At 45.1% G+C, this 12,686-nt stretch overlaps 1 protein-coding gene across 1 annotated transcript in view; it reads left to right on the forward strand.

Annotated features, from left to right (window-relative positions):
• The window catches only part of Vsnl1 (visinin like 1), a 107,506-nt gene that overhangs the window by 89,521 nt on the left and 5,299 nt on the right, over positions 1-12,686 (forward strand). The window contains exon 3 of the mRNA XM_055625683.1: positions 8,123-8,338. Coding sequence (XP_055481658.1) covers positions 8,123-8,338 — 216 coding nt within the window. The remainder of the gene's footprint in view (positions 1-8,122; positions 8,339-12,686) is intronic.

A 12,686-nucleotide genomic window follows, 5' to 3' on the forward strand; every position in this document is an offset into this window, starting at 1 on the left:
TCATGATTATCATCAAGCAAAGTGCTGGAGGAATTCCCTTTCCCTAATCAAGATGCCATTGACCCAATACACACTGGAAATTATGTACTGGATAGGAGGAAAGAGAATTGATTTGGTCCATATAGCCAACAGTACACCTCAGGATCTCTAACACTCTCAAAAGAGAAAGCGACAAAGATAAGATAACAACAAGGGAGGCAAAGATATAAAGATAGAGACAGTGATTTAAATTAGAATATAAGGATGTAATATAGAATTATTTATGGATCTATAGACTTGTTTGAGCACTGGGATAGATGGATAGATAAATAGATGATAGATAGATAGATAGATAGATAGATAGATAGATAGATAGATAGATAGATATGATTGATGGATGGATGGGTAGATGATAAATGCTAGATGATATATAATAGATAGATATAGATAGATACATATATGCATACATCCATACATAAATAGATGGTAGTTAGATGATAAATGACAGATTGAAAGGTCGATATAGGGGTCTAGGGAAATGACTCAGAGGACCCAGAGGACCCAGAGGACCCAATTCAATTCCTAGCACCCACATGGCAGCTCACCTATCTATAACTCCAAGTCCAGAGGCTCCAATACCCTCACACAGACATACATGCAGACAAAACAGCAATGCACAAGAAATGAAAACAAAATAAAATAAGTTTTAAAAGAAGAGATAGGTGATAGCTAGCTAGATGGATGGATAGATAGATAGATAGATAGATAGATAAGATAGATCGATAGATATTCACTTTCAAAGTCTGATCCTGGGAGTAATAAGTTCTGTTTATTTATTATTCTTTTTATTTTGAGGTTTGTTTAGAAGGGACTGTTGTCTGATTGAGACAATATCTCACAACTCAGGTTAGCCTGAAGCTTTCAATCATCCTTCCTCAGTTTCTAGAGCTCTGGAATTGCAGCCACACACTACTACACCCACTGTCTGTCTGTTTCTCTATTTACCTATTTGTTTTATATTTTACTCAGAATCAGAAAAATAAATTAAAAAATATAACTAAAAGGAGCCCTGAAGCTTCTTTGGTTTGTTCCTCACTTTATACCCAGGGTAGCAGAAATCTTAGAGGTAAGCCACATCTCGATACCCTATCACTTCAATCCTACATCTTTTCTTCCACCACAGGTTACATCCTCGGCAACAGGCGTTTATAAAACGCCTACATAATGTGTCAGACCATACTCTAAGAGGGAGTCAAGATACAATAAAGAACAAAATGCAAAACTTTCCTTAGTGTTAAGGAGATTTTGCTTTTCCTATGATAGGAATTCTAAAGGGAAAGAAACCTGAAAATGAACAGGTCTAGGTTTCCAGCCAACCTGCCTCCTGGGAGCTCCCACCCACCCTGTTTAGGCCATGAACACTGTGTGCTCTGACCCAAGAGGCAAACCCTCTTCTCTAGAAACTTAGTTTTCTTCTCAAAACCCAATGTCCTTTTGCAAGAACCATAAATAAGCGTTATTGCTTTGCAATAAACAACTTAAGGCTGGACCGGCGCGATTATGAAACAGTGTGTGTTGTTACAGAGAGGAAAGAGATGGAGCAGCTCTGAAACCCGAGTGACACACTAGGGTGGAGAAGAAGTGAGGGATCTTTCCCCTAATCACCATCCTGGAAGTTCAGGTGTTTGGGATGTGCCTGTGACTGCATCTACCCCTGCTTAGTTGCCTCAGCAGGAGGGCAGAGCCCAGGGCTTCTCCTGCATATTTTCCAGCACTTCTCTTTGGCCTCCCTCCTGTTCATGCAGAGTTTGTGGATATCCATTGAATGAACATGTTAACGGGAAACTGGTTTTGGACTCACCATCTCTAATTAAGTGGAACTGTCTCTCCTCTCCTCTCCTCTCCCTATCCATGATATAGATTGCTCGTGCTGTTCTGGGGTGATTCATCCCCCAGTGAATCATCAACGAAAGTAGTAATAACAGTGGGGCTTGAGGCAAATGGTAGGCTTTCCTCAGCACAGCTGACTTCAGAGCCTTCAGAACACACTTCTCCCCTTGTATTGCCCATTGGATGGAGTTGCAAATGGCACCACCCATCTGAGCCAAGATGCTATGCTGTTCAACAGACGTTTATTGAGCACCTACTGTGTACCTAGCCTGGGACCAGCCATCAGAGATTAAAGTGATGGTAAAGTCATTCACTGTTCTATTTAGCTCACAGATGACGTAAGTCAGCAGTCCTGTGGGCACTTCAAAACTGTGGTAACTGTCATCAAACACTGGACAGAGTGAAGAAGGCAGCAGGTTGATCTGACTCAAGAGCTAAAAAATGAAAGTAGAGTGGGTGGACAGAGGATTTTTCTTTTTAAAAAAGGAGCTTTTCAAACAATGACAACGGTTCACACACAGTAGGGCTGCAGCCATAGGCACAGCAAGAGCCCTGGGGAAACAAAAGCCCCAGGAACAGGGAACAAAGGAGCCCAGAACTGGACCCAGAGATGCAGACAGCAGCTGGAGACCTGAGAGTATCCTTGCTTCCTCTGGAGTTTGGGGGAAAATGGACTGGAGACCTGAGAGTGGAAGTGCAGGAGGGAGTTGAGAGCAATGCACCAGGTCAGTGGACTAAACCAAGCAACCAAGGCATTGGAGTCATGTCCTAGGCCAGACCTCAAGGAACCAAAAAGCTGACAGCCAGCCTGGTGCAGTGTCACATGCCTATAATCCCAACACTCAGGGAGGGAGAGGCAGACAGATCTCTGTGAGTTCCAGCCTGGTCTAGAAAGCGAGTCCAGGACAGCCAAGGCAAAGCTGATGGCCAAAACCAAGAACCAGATTAGCCTCAGGATGTTTGTCAGCCAGCAGCCCAGCCTTTCTACACAGAGGTCTGTTATGACATGGCTCTTCCTTCTAGCCATCAACTGATCATCCTATCATCATCTTGGAGTAAAGAAATCTTGTGCCTGGCAGTCATGGAATTAACCAGAACAATACACGATGGCTAGGTCTATGTTAGTGGTAAGGAAGCTGTATATATTCCATGTAGAAGGAAGAGAGAGGGTTTCATGACCCTCAGTTAGGATCCCAGCCATCACTCATTCCTATTCCCCACCCCTAAGCTGCAAGTGATCTTGGAAGATGCTAGGATGTATAGGAAATAGAAAGTTAACTGCAAATGGGACTTCACCCTGCAGGATCTGTGATGTCATCATCCATGGGGTGAGGCTTTGCAGTGACGTGATTATTTAGGGGTCATCCATATTCTTTGAGAAACTCCTCACCCCTGCCCTGTAAGCAGGCTGGATAAATACATAGGTTTGGCAAGTCCCCCTTTGGAAATGAATCTTTCAGTACTCACCAATGGATAGACCCTCTGAAGGAGCACAGGGGGAAAAATCTGTCTCAGGAAAAGCTTCTGCTGAGGAGCTAACTGATTCTGCAAGGACTCCTGTTTCTACCAAAAACCAAAGACCACAGGCATTTTGTAGGTCCTCTTTCTTCTTCTGAGTATTAGTCTCCCTGGGGCAGGACTATGAGTTCAGTCAGGAGATTTGTATGATCCTGAAACTCTAGATGCAGAAGATCAAAGGACCATTAAGCCTGGTGGTTAGGTGAGAGGAAGTTACTGCATATTTTCCTAAAGTTTAAAACTCATAATATTGTATTACTCCTCTCATGAATTTATGTACAGTTTACACACAATTTGTATTTTATGCTTATTTATGAAGTTATTTCATTAATATCTTGTTTTATTTATCTTTCTATTACTGTGATGAGACACCATGACAAACGCAACTTAGGAAGAAGAAAGTTTATTGAGGCTTAGCATTTCAGAAGTCGAGTCCATGACTGTTGTGGTGGGAGGCATGGCAATAGGCAGATAGAGCTGGTGCTGGAGCAGTAGTTGAGAGCTCACGTCTAGATCCACCAGAAAGAGCGAGCAACTGTGAAGGGTGTGGGCTTTTGAAATCCAAAATGACAGATATCTGCCAATGAGACCACACTTCCTAATCCTTCCCCAAAACTATTCCACCAACTAGGGACCAAGCATTCAAATATATTAGCTTGTTGGGGCTATTCTCATTCAAGCCACCATGAATTCTTCCACTGTCATTAATGATTTCTGTGTTTTTTTTTTATTGGTATTACCAACAGTTAATACAATGTTGAGATGAAATGTTTTTAAAATTAAAGAATGAGCCAGTCTTAACAATTTTTCCTGGCTGCATGTCAGCCATTTCTCTGACACACAATGCACACTGCCAGCAGATGGCGGCGACGAACGCAGCAGAGAATTTCAGGCTTTGGAGAACGAATTACATAACACTTCAACAAACATGGATTTCTGTTTCTTTCCTCAACCAACTCCTGATTAAGAGACTCACTAAGTATGGCAGTGACTCAATGGATCTCAATTCAAATCCTGATTTTTACAGCCTAGATCTTGTACAAACTCCCCCATCTTTCAAATGTTGGCTACTTTATCCATAAAATGAAAAAAAAGTGGGGAGGGGACAGGGAGAAAGGGTTGAGACAGAATTTCTCTGTGTAGCCCTGGTTGTTCTAGAACACACTCTGTAGGCCAAGCTGGCCTTGATCTCACAAAGATCCACCTGATTCTGCTTCCCAAGTGTACTATTTCTGCCTGGCTCTAAAATAAAATTTATAATAACAGGTCTTATTGTACGAATTAAATAGGTAACACTAGTATCCTATATAGGCATTGAGGTATAATCTTGGTGTTCATTTTAAAAGCCAATGCGGTGGCGCATGCCTGCAATTCTAGCATTTAGGAGATGGAAGCAGGCAGACAGATTAAGTGTTCAGGGACAGCCTAACTTACAGGGAAACCCTATCTTAAAATAGTAACAAAAAAATTCGCTGTCAACAAAAAGTACTTTTATATCAATATTTAATACAGGAGTTGAAGCAAAATAGATGGAACTGGGGAAAAGTCAAGAAGAATATGATGAGAAGAAAGAAAGAGAGGGAGGGAGGGAGGGAAAAAAAGAAAGGAGAAACCCAGTATGCGCAGGCCCTGTACTGCTCTGAGAGACAGATTTGAGTTCAAGACCCTGATTTTCCTTGAAGAGACTGGAGAGTGTGTGGCTCCGTTTTCCTGTAATGATCAAGCCATCAAAAGGAGAGCTATTCTCCGATAAGAAAATCTCAAACACGACAGAAAAGAGTTTTCAGAGATCACTCCAGGTACACTACAGCTCGCAAGCAAACGCTCACTTCTTCCACAAGCAAGTGCATGGGAGTCAGTAAATAGGCCTTTTCCAAGGCGCATGTAACTTTTATAGTCCAAAATCCATGATCGATTTTTCTCTCAAGAATTTCCAGTTCTAAATTAATTTTTAATATACTGACCTACAGTTCCCAGCTATTTTTAGGTAAAGCTGTCAGCTATCCCTTAAACTTAAAAAGATGCCAAGAGACATAAGAAAGTGGAAATATCACACTGCCAGAACCGAAGGGAAGAAAGAGAAGTACCCAGTGCTCTCTGGTGGCTGCATATGGGCTGGTGGATAAACCACCCGCGGGGGTCACCAGGGGATGAAGGGTTCTGCATTCCGGGGCCAGATCTCACGCACCAGCCCTACCTACGCGCCCATGAGCACCTCAAGAACACCGCCTTCGAAAGGGACAGCCTCCCCTGGTGCCCATGACCGGCAAAGGGCAAGATGTGCATTGAAAAGCATCGGGTATGAATTTGTTCCTCTCTGTCTTCAGATCCTGGCATCGGCTGCACGTTCTAGTCCCTCAGTATAGAGGGAGGGGGTGGGGATGAATGAAAATGAGAATCCTGCTGAGCAGGTCAAGAGGAAGCATCTCTCAGCAGAACCCCCCTTTCTAAGGCCCCCCTGAGCTGTTTTTTTTTTTCTTGTTAAGAAAAAAAAAAAAAAGGACTAGGGCAGACTCCAAATGACTGCCACAATATCCTTGGGCTCCAGGAGCCCAAGGACTTCAAGCTGTTCGTCTCTGCACCCCAGCATCCAGGGTGCGCTCAATAAAAAACAAAAGTTGGAGTTTTGATTAAGTAGTGAAAAGGGGAGGTTGGGAGAAATATATTGTTAGGGAGTAAGAAAACAAAGGACAATGCTGACCTTCAGGGCTACATAAAAGTGAAGTTTGATGGCCAGGTATACTGTTACATGTCTGCAAACCTAGCGCATGATAGGCAGGAGCAGGTGGGTTCAAGGCCAGCCTGGTCTTGCCCAGTTAGTACTAGCCTAGCCAGGGTTGCAGGGTGAGAGCCTGTCTCAAATAAACAAACAAACAAACAAACAAACAAGTGTGTGTGGGGGAGATTGGTGAAAAAAAAATAAGTAGCTCTGAAAAGTGAAGCAAATGCTCTTATTTTAAGCGATGAAATGTTGGGGTGATTTTTACTGCACAATGAGAGAAAGAGAAACACCGCTTAGTGCAGAGAAGGGACAGCTGCTGGGCAGTGGCTCTCCACCTTCCTACTGCTGTGAACCTTTGATACTGTTCCTCAAGTTATGGTGACCCACTCCCCCCAGCCATAAAATTATTTCCATTGCTTCTTTCTAACTGTAAATTTGCTACTTTTATGAATCATAACGTAAATCTCTGTGTTTTCCTGTGGTCATAGGCAACACCTGTGAGAAGGTTGTTTAACCCCCTCCCCGAGTAGGGATCTCGACCCACAGGTTGAGAACCACTGCCGCAGACACAGTCTGCAGTGGTTTCTCTGCCCCTGGAGTTCTGTGTCTTTTCTAGGACACATGTATAGAATCCTGAAATGGAAAGGCCAATTTTGTTTCTATGGCAATTTTTCTCTTTCCAGTTTAAAAATTATTTTATTATTAGTGTATAACGGACCTGTGTGTGATAAATGACATGTGTTTGAGTGTGGGTACCCTAGCATGTAGGTGGAGGTCAGAGGACAGCTTTTGGGAATCAGTTCTGTCCCCTCCTCTTTATTTGAGCTCCTGGAATCACACTCAGATCAAAGAGCAAGTACTTTTACTTGGTGAGCTGCCCCAGAGGACCTGGTGGAAAGTCATCTGCTTTCCTGGAAGAAGCGGGTGGGTAGGGCAGAGTAGAACCCAGCAAGCAAGGACAGAGTTGTAGCAACGGCCCCATGGACAGGGACGCTGAGAGGACAGACAGACAGGCTGAGGAGAATACCCTGGTGACCATCTGAGTAATAGTTGCTCATGTGGTCCCTTCACTCCAGCAAAACCTAGGGCAGGAACAGCAGAGAGCAAGCTTGATCCTCTACCAGTGACTCTGCTGATGATGTATTCATACAGAGAAGCAAGCACACCTTCCATACACACTTTGGACAAAACAGTTTTAGTTTTTTTTCTGTTTGGGGTCTTGAGATACTTGTGGCTGTCAGTGCTCAGAACTGCCTGCTGTCTGTGACAGGCCTAAGGGCCTGTACCAGGACCACTGTAAACTGACTCTAGAGATCTCAACCCTGCCACAGACATCCTCTTGCTCCCTGTGTCCATTCTGTCACCCACGCAGCCTGTTGCCTGCTGGCTCTGTGAAGAAAGCTCTTTATGTCTCTTACAATAAGCCTCGTCATGTTCTATTTTTAAAGGATTTTCAAATGTCTGTTCTGCAAAGGAAAAGTCCCTGTTAAAAAAGAAAAAGAAAAAGAAACCTGGAATCTCACCCAGGGAGGTAACACAATGTGTCGTGGCACCAGAGACAGAGGCAGAAAACTGGTCCCCATAGGTCCCTGTATCCCGTGGTGTGCTGAACCTAGAAGTTTATGTTGTGCCACACCATGTGGCCTGCTACCTGCCTCTGTCCTGTCCCTGGAGGTGAGTGGCTAAAGGAACTACAAAAAGGCAAGGTGTTGAGTGACTGCACCTCAACAATCTGGAAGCCACATGCCGCCACAGGAAATGGTCTGTCCTGTGCTTAAGGACATGTGGAGAGAAGGCCTCACCTTCTGCCTCCTCCCTTGATCATCATTGGCCCAGTGCATTCTGCTGACATCCGAGGCCCACACGGTCTCCTGCCGTGTTCAGTGCGCAGGCTACACTGCAGTGAGTACAGTGTGAGCCTCTGCCGCTTCTCGCTCCTGACTCGATGCTGGGGGCCTTTCTGTGTCTGTGCTTCCTCCCGCTCCTGATCCCTGACTTGTGTGTTCTTTGCAGTTCTTCCCTTATGGAGATGCTTCCAAGTTTGCGCAGCACGCTTTCCGCACCTTTGACAAGAACGGTGATGGCACCATCGACTTCCGAGAGTTCATCTGTGCCCTGTCCATCACCTCCAGGGGCAGCTTCGAGCAGAAACTGAACTGGGCCTTCAACATGTATGACCTGGACGGTGACGGCAAGATCACCCGGGTGGAGATGCTGGAGATCATCGAGGTGGGTCTTTGTGAGGGAACACAAGGCAGCGGGCAGAGACAACCTCACAGAAGCCATCTTGGGCAAATGTTCTCACTCTCTGGTAGCCCTGCTAGTTACACACTGAGCTTTGGTTTCTCCCCCCGGGTCCCAGCTGCAGGGCAGGGCAAGGCAGTCACAGAACCAAGGCTAGGCTCTTCTTGTCACCTAAAACTGGTGTTTTAGTAAGCCTCTCACTCAGTATAAGGCCTTCAACAACAACAAAAGACTTTCTGGAAGCAAAAGGTATTTATTATGAGGGTCAGTTCCGATTCTAGCTGGGCCCTGCTGAACATGCCAACCCGTTCCTTATACCAGCCTGAACTGGGCAGGAGCCCAGTGCATCCAGCAGCTGGTCCTACCCCCCACACACACACACCCAGCACCACCCCCACACCACCCTCTCCAGATTCCATAGGATCCAGAGATCTTTCTCATTTGTGTGGCAAGAACCCACAATTCCTCTGCCTACTGCTCTAGTTGACTAATCACCATTTCTTCTTGTGTGCTGCCTCCTGGATGTGCCAGCCTCCTTGGACTGCACATCATGCTCAGTCGCTCCTGCATCTCTTCCTCTTTGGGCCCAGGATGCACCTTCTACCCTAGGCTCCTCCCTCACATCACTTGACTGTATTCACATCTTACCTTTCACCAAACCTTCCTTCCAGTAACCTTACCCAAATGTGCCTGCTGTATCCCAATGCAGTGTAACCTGACCAAGAAGGGGCCTTTTGTAGCATTTGTCATTGCCCTAGGTTACCCTTTGCATAGACTATAGAGAAGAGCACTGGGCCTGCACACAGAAGGATGCTGTGTGCTCATTGCTGTATCCCAGAGTCCTCCAGCCTGACAGGCTCTCAGAGTTGATGGATGCATTTGTATATTTAGTTAAATTAGATGGCCATAGTGTGATGCCCACCCCTGCACCAGACACTATGACCCAGGGAGAGAAATATGCTACTTATTATAGACAAAATGGAGTTGGGATGAAGGTAGAAGACAGCAGCCCAAACCCAAGGAGCCCTCCCCATCCCACCACTCTCCTTCACTCCCCTCCCTAGATAGTCAGAAATCCTTCCCCTAGGGCACCCCTCTACCCTACCCTGCCCTCCTCTGAAGTTGGGCTCTTTTATCACACTCCCTTCTTGCCATGCATAGTCCCTTGTCCTCCTCTGCCTTTTCCTGCTGTGTCTTCAGTGTCTACAGGAGCTCTCCAAGAGGCCTACCAATTTGTGGTTACTTATTTATGAGGCTAGCTAAGGCTTAAAAATCCCAAGCATGTGGCCTTGTTTTCTCGCCTCCCTCATGGTTCACTCTGTTCTTTGGCTCAAGCTCGCTGTGACCTTCCTTCCAAGTTTCATCTTTTTCAACCTCTCTTTCAACATTTCCTCCACTAATGACCAATCCCATCATCCCCTACACTTGTTCTCAAGTCACTGTTAACGTCTTGAGTCAAAGACCGTCAAACACATACCTTCTGTGGCATAACTCACACTGATTATTAATCAAGGCAAATTCAGAAAGGAGGTACACTGACTACTAGCTAGGGTTACGATTGCTGTAATGAGACATGATGACCAAAGCAAGTTGGGGAGAAAAAGGTTAAAATGGCTTACACTTCCACACTGTAGGCCATCATCAAAGGAAATTAGGACCAGAACTCAAACAGGGCAGGAACCTGGAGGCAGGAGCTGATGCAGAGGCCATGGGTGCTGCTTACTGGCTTGCTCCCCATCACTTGCTCAGCCTGCTTTCTTATAGAACTACCAGCCCAGGTTTGGTATTCCCTACAGTGGGCAGGGCCTTCTCTCATCAATCACTAACTAAGAAATTGCCTTACACCTGGATCTTATGGAGGCATTTCCTCACTTGAGAGTCTCTCCTTTCAGATGACTCTAGCTTAGGGACACAAAACTAGCCAGCCCAGCTACTTTTCTCACTGTTGTTGACTAAACACCTGCCAAAAGCATCTTAAAGTAGGGGAGGTTTACTTTGGCTCAGGGTTTAAGGTTTGCAGTCCTTACAGTCCTTACAGTCGTGGGATGGAAGATGGAGAGGCAAGAGCTTAAAGCAGCTGCTCACTTTGCAGCCACTTCTGAAATTGGGTACTGGCTCTCAGTTTGTTTTCCCTCTTGATTTGGTACCACAGGCCCATTCTCTGGAAAGGTGCCACACACAGCTAAGGTGGATCTTTGCACCTCAGATCAATCTCATCTAAAAAATTCTGTCATGGATGTTCCAGAGACTTGTCTCTTAGATGGTTCTACATCCTGCCAAACTGGCGATGAATACTAACCATCACATGGGCTGTCAGTACCCACAGGCTGGGAGATTTGGTGGGTGATTCAGGAAAGGTCCAAGGAAGTAGCGATCATTTAGGACCAGGTACTGCCACACAGTGGAGAAAGAAGCCTGTATCTTTCAGTACCTCGACAAATCCATCTTTGCAAAAGATCAACAATGTTTAATATTTTCTTTGTTCGTTTCTGGACATGGTGAATGTCATATCACATTATCTGTATGGTACTGTTCTGATTCAGAGTGTTGAGAGTTGGTTTGAAAAATGGCCAAATCGCATGTGGATTAACGTGGTCTCCTAAAGCTAGTTTAGGGCAGTTTTCCTGTTGCTCAAGGAGCCCATTCTATGGTCTCTGTTAATGACCTCACATAATCACTGAGGTCTTTCCACTCTGGGTAAATAGAACCTTCCTGGTGTATGGGACTTACTCATGCATTTAAATGAACAAAGGCATATAATCAACGTGAGTACAAGTAGAAAGGGGGGATTTCAGAAGATAGCCCTGAGGCATGAAAATGCTTAGAAAAAAACCATGCTGAACAATCAGTAAAGCAGATTAAGAATGACAGGTAGGGCTGAGGAATTGAAAGTGCTAGCCTCACAAGCATGGGCATCTGAGTTCCATCCCTGTCACCCGTGTAAAAATGCCGAGAACAGGGGTGCACACTTGTTATCCCAGTGCTGTGGAGATGGAGATAGGAGCATGCTTGAGGATGGCTGGCCAGCCAGCCCAACCTGACTGATGTGCACAAAGACAATTATAGACGCTTGTCTCAAAAACAATAAATGAATGGCATTCCTGGGGTTGGCACCAAAAGTTGTCTTCACTCCCTAAAAACACACATGTTCGTGTGCACTTGTACGCATACACAAGCACATTAATAATAATAATAATAATAATAATAATAATAATAATAAGAAGAAGAAGAAGAAGAAGAAGAAGAAGAAGAATGGATGGCCAATAGATCAAAGTAAAAAGATACAGACATAGCTGGAAAGTGCAGGAACCTTCAAGGGAGAAAGGATATGCAATCCAGAAGAGACTATCAGTGTTCTCTATCCAAAGACTGCCAAAAACAGGGATGTGTCTTTGAGAACTGGTTACACCTGGAAAGCTAGAAGCTGATAGTGAATTAGCCACAGGGTTGGATGGCTATAGTCAATATAGAAGAAAATGACAAGACTGGCTTCTCAGGAAAGCTGGGCAGTAGCCCTGCTCCTGAATGCGCTAGGCATTCAGCAGTTCTCCCTACGTGGGCTGCTCAGAATTAGAATGTCTCCCAGCCTTGTCAGCGCAGTTGTATAGAAACTTCTCCTTTGATTTCATTCTCTGTGTGCATCCTAGAGGAGCCCTAAGCAGGTTTCTGGGTTCTCTGCATATCTCTCTCCTCTCTGGTCTCCTTCACCATAACTCTGTCTAACTCTGCACCCTGCTAAGACTGGTGCCTCCTGAAAGGGAAAGGGGGCCATGTTGCTTGACGCCTCATCCTTCTGCTGCCACTTGAAGAAACTCACCCATGATCCTCTCCTCCAGGCCTGGTGGTGAATGCCTTTAATCCCAGCACTGGGAGGCAGAGGCAAGTGAATCTCTGTGAGTTCAAAGCCAGCCTGGTCCACAGAGCAAGTTCTAGGACAGCCACGACTGTTACACAGAGAAACCCTGTCTCAAAAACAAACAAACAAACAACGATGACAAAATGAATACCAGTCCTGAATTGCCATTGTAGGGTCTAAAAGAACTCTCCAGTTCCCTAGTTAAATGTGAAAGGCAAGTCAGTCTATGTACTGCACTGTGGCTCAGAATGATTGATGGGGGAGGCTTCTGTAACACAATACCATAATCTGGGTGGTCTATGAACAAACAAACATCATCTTTATAAGTCTAGAGGCCGAACATCTGAGATCAAGTCTCTGGCAGATTCCATGTCTGCTGAAGGCTCATTACCTGACCTGGGCAGTGCCTTCTTACTATGTGCTCAAATGATGGAAATTGAAAATACCTCACTGGGCCTCCTTTATAAGGACCCTGAT

The sequence above is a fragment of the Psammomys obesus genome, unplaced genomic scaffold (assembly GCF_907164565.1).
Source record: "Psammomys obesus unplaced genomic scaffold, mPsaObe1.curated_primary_1811, whole genome shotgun sequence".
NCBI lineage: Eukaryota > Metazoa > Chordata > Mammalia > Rodentia > Muridae > Psammomys > Psammomys obesus.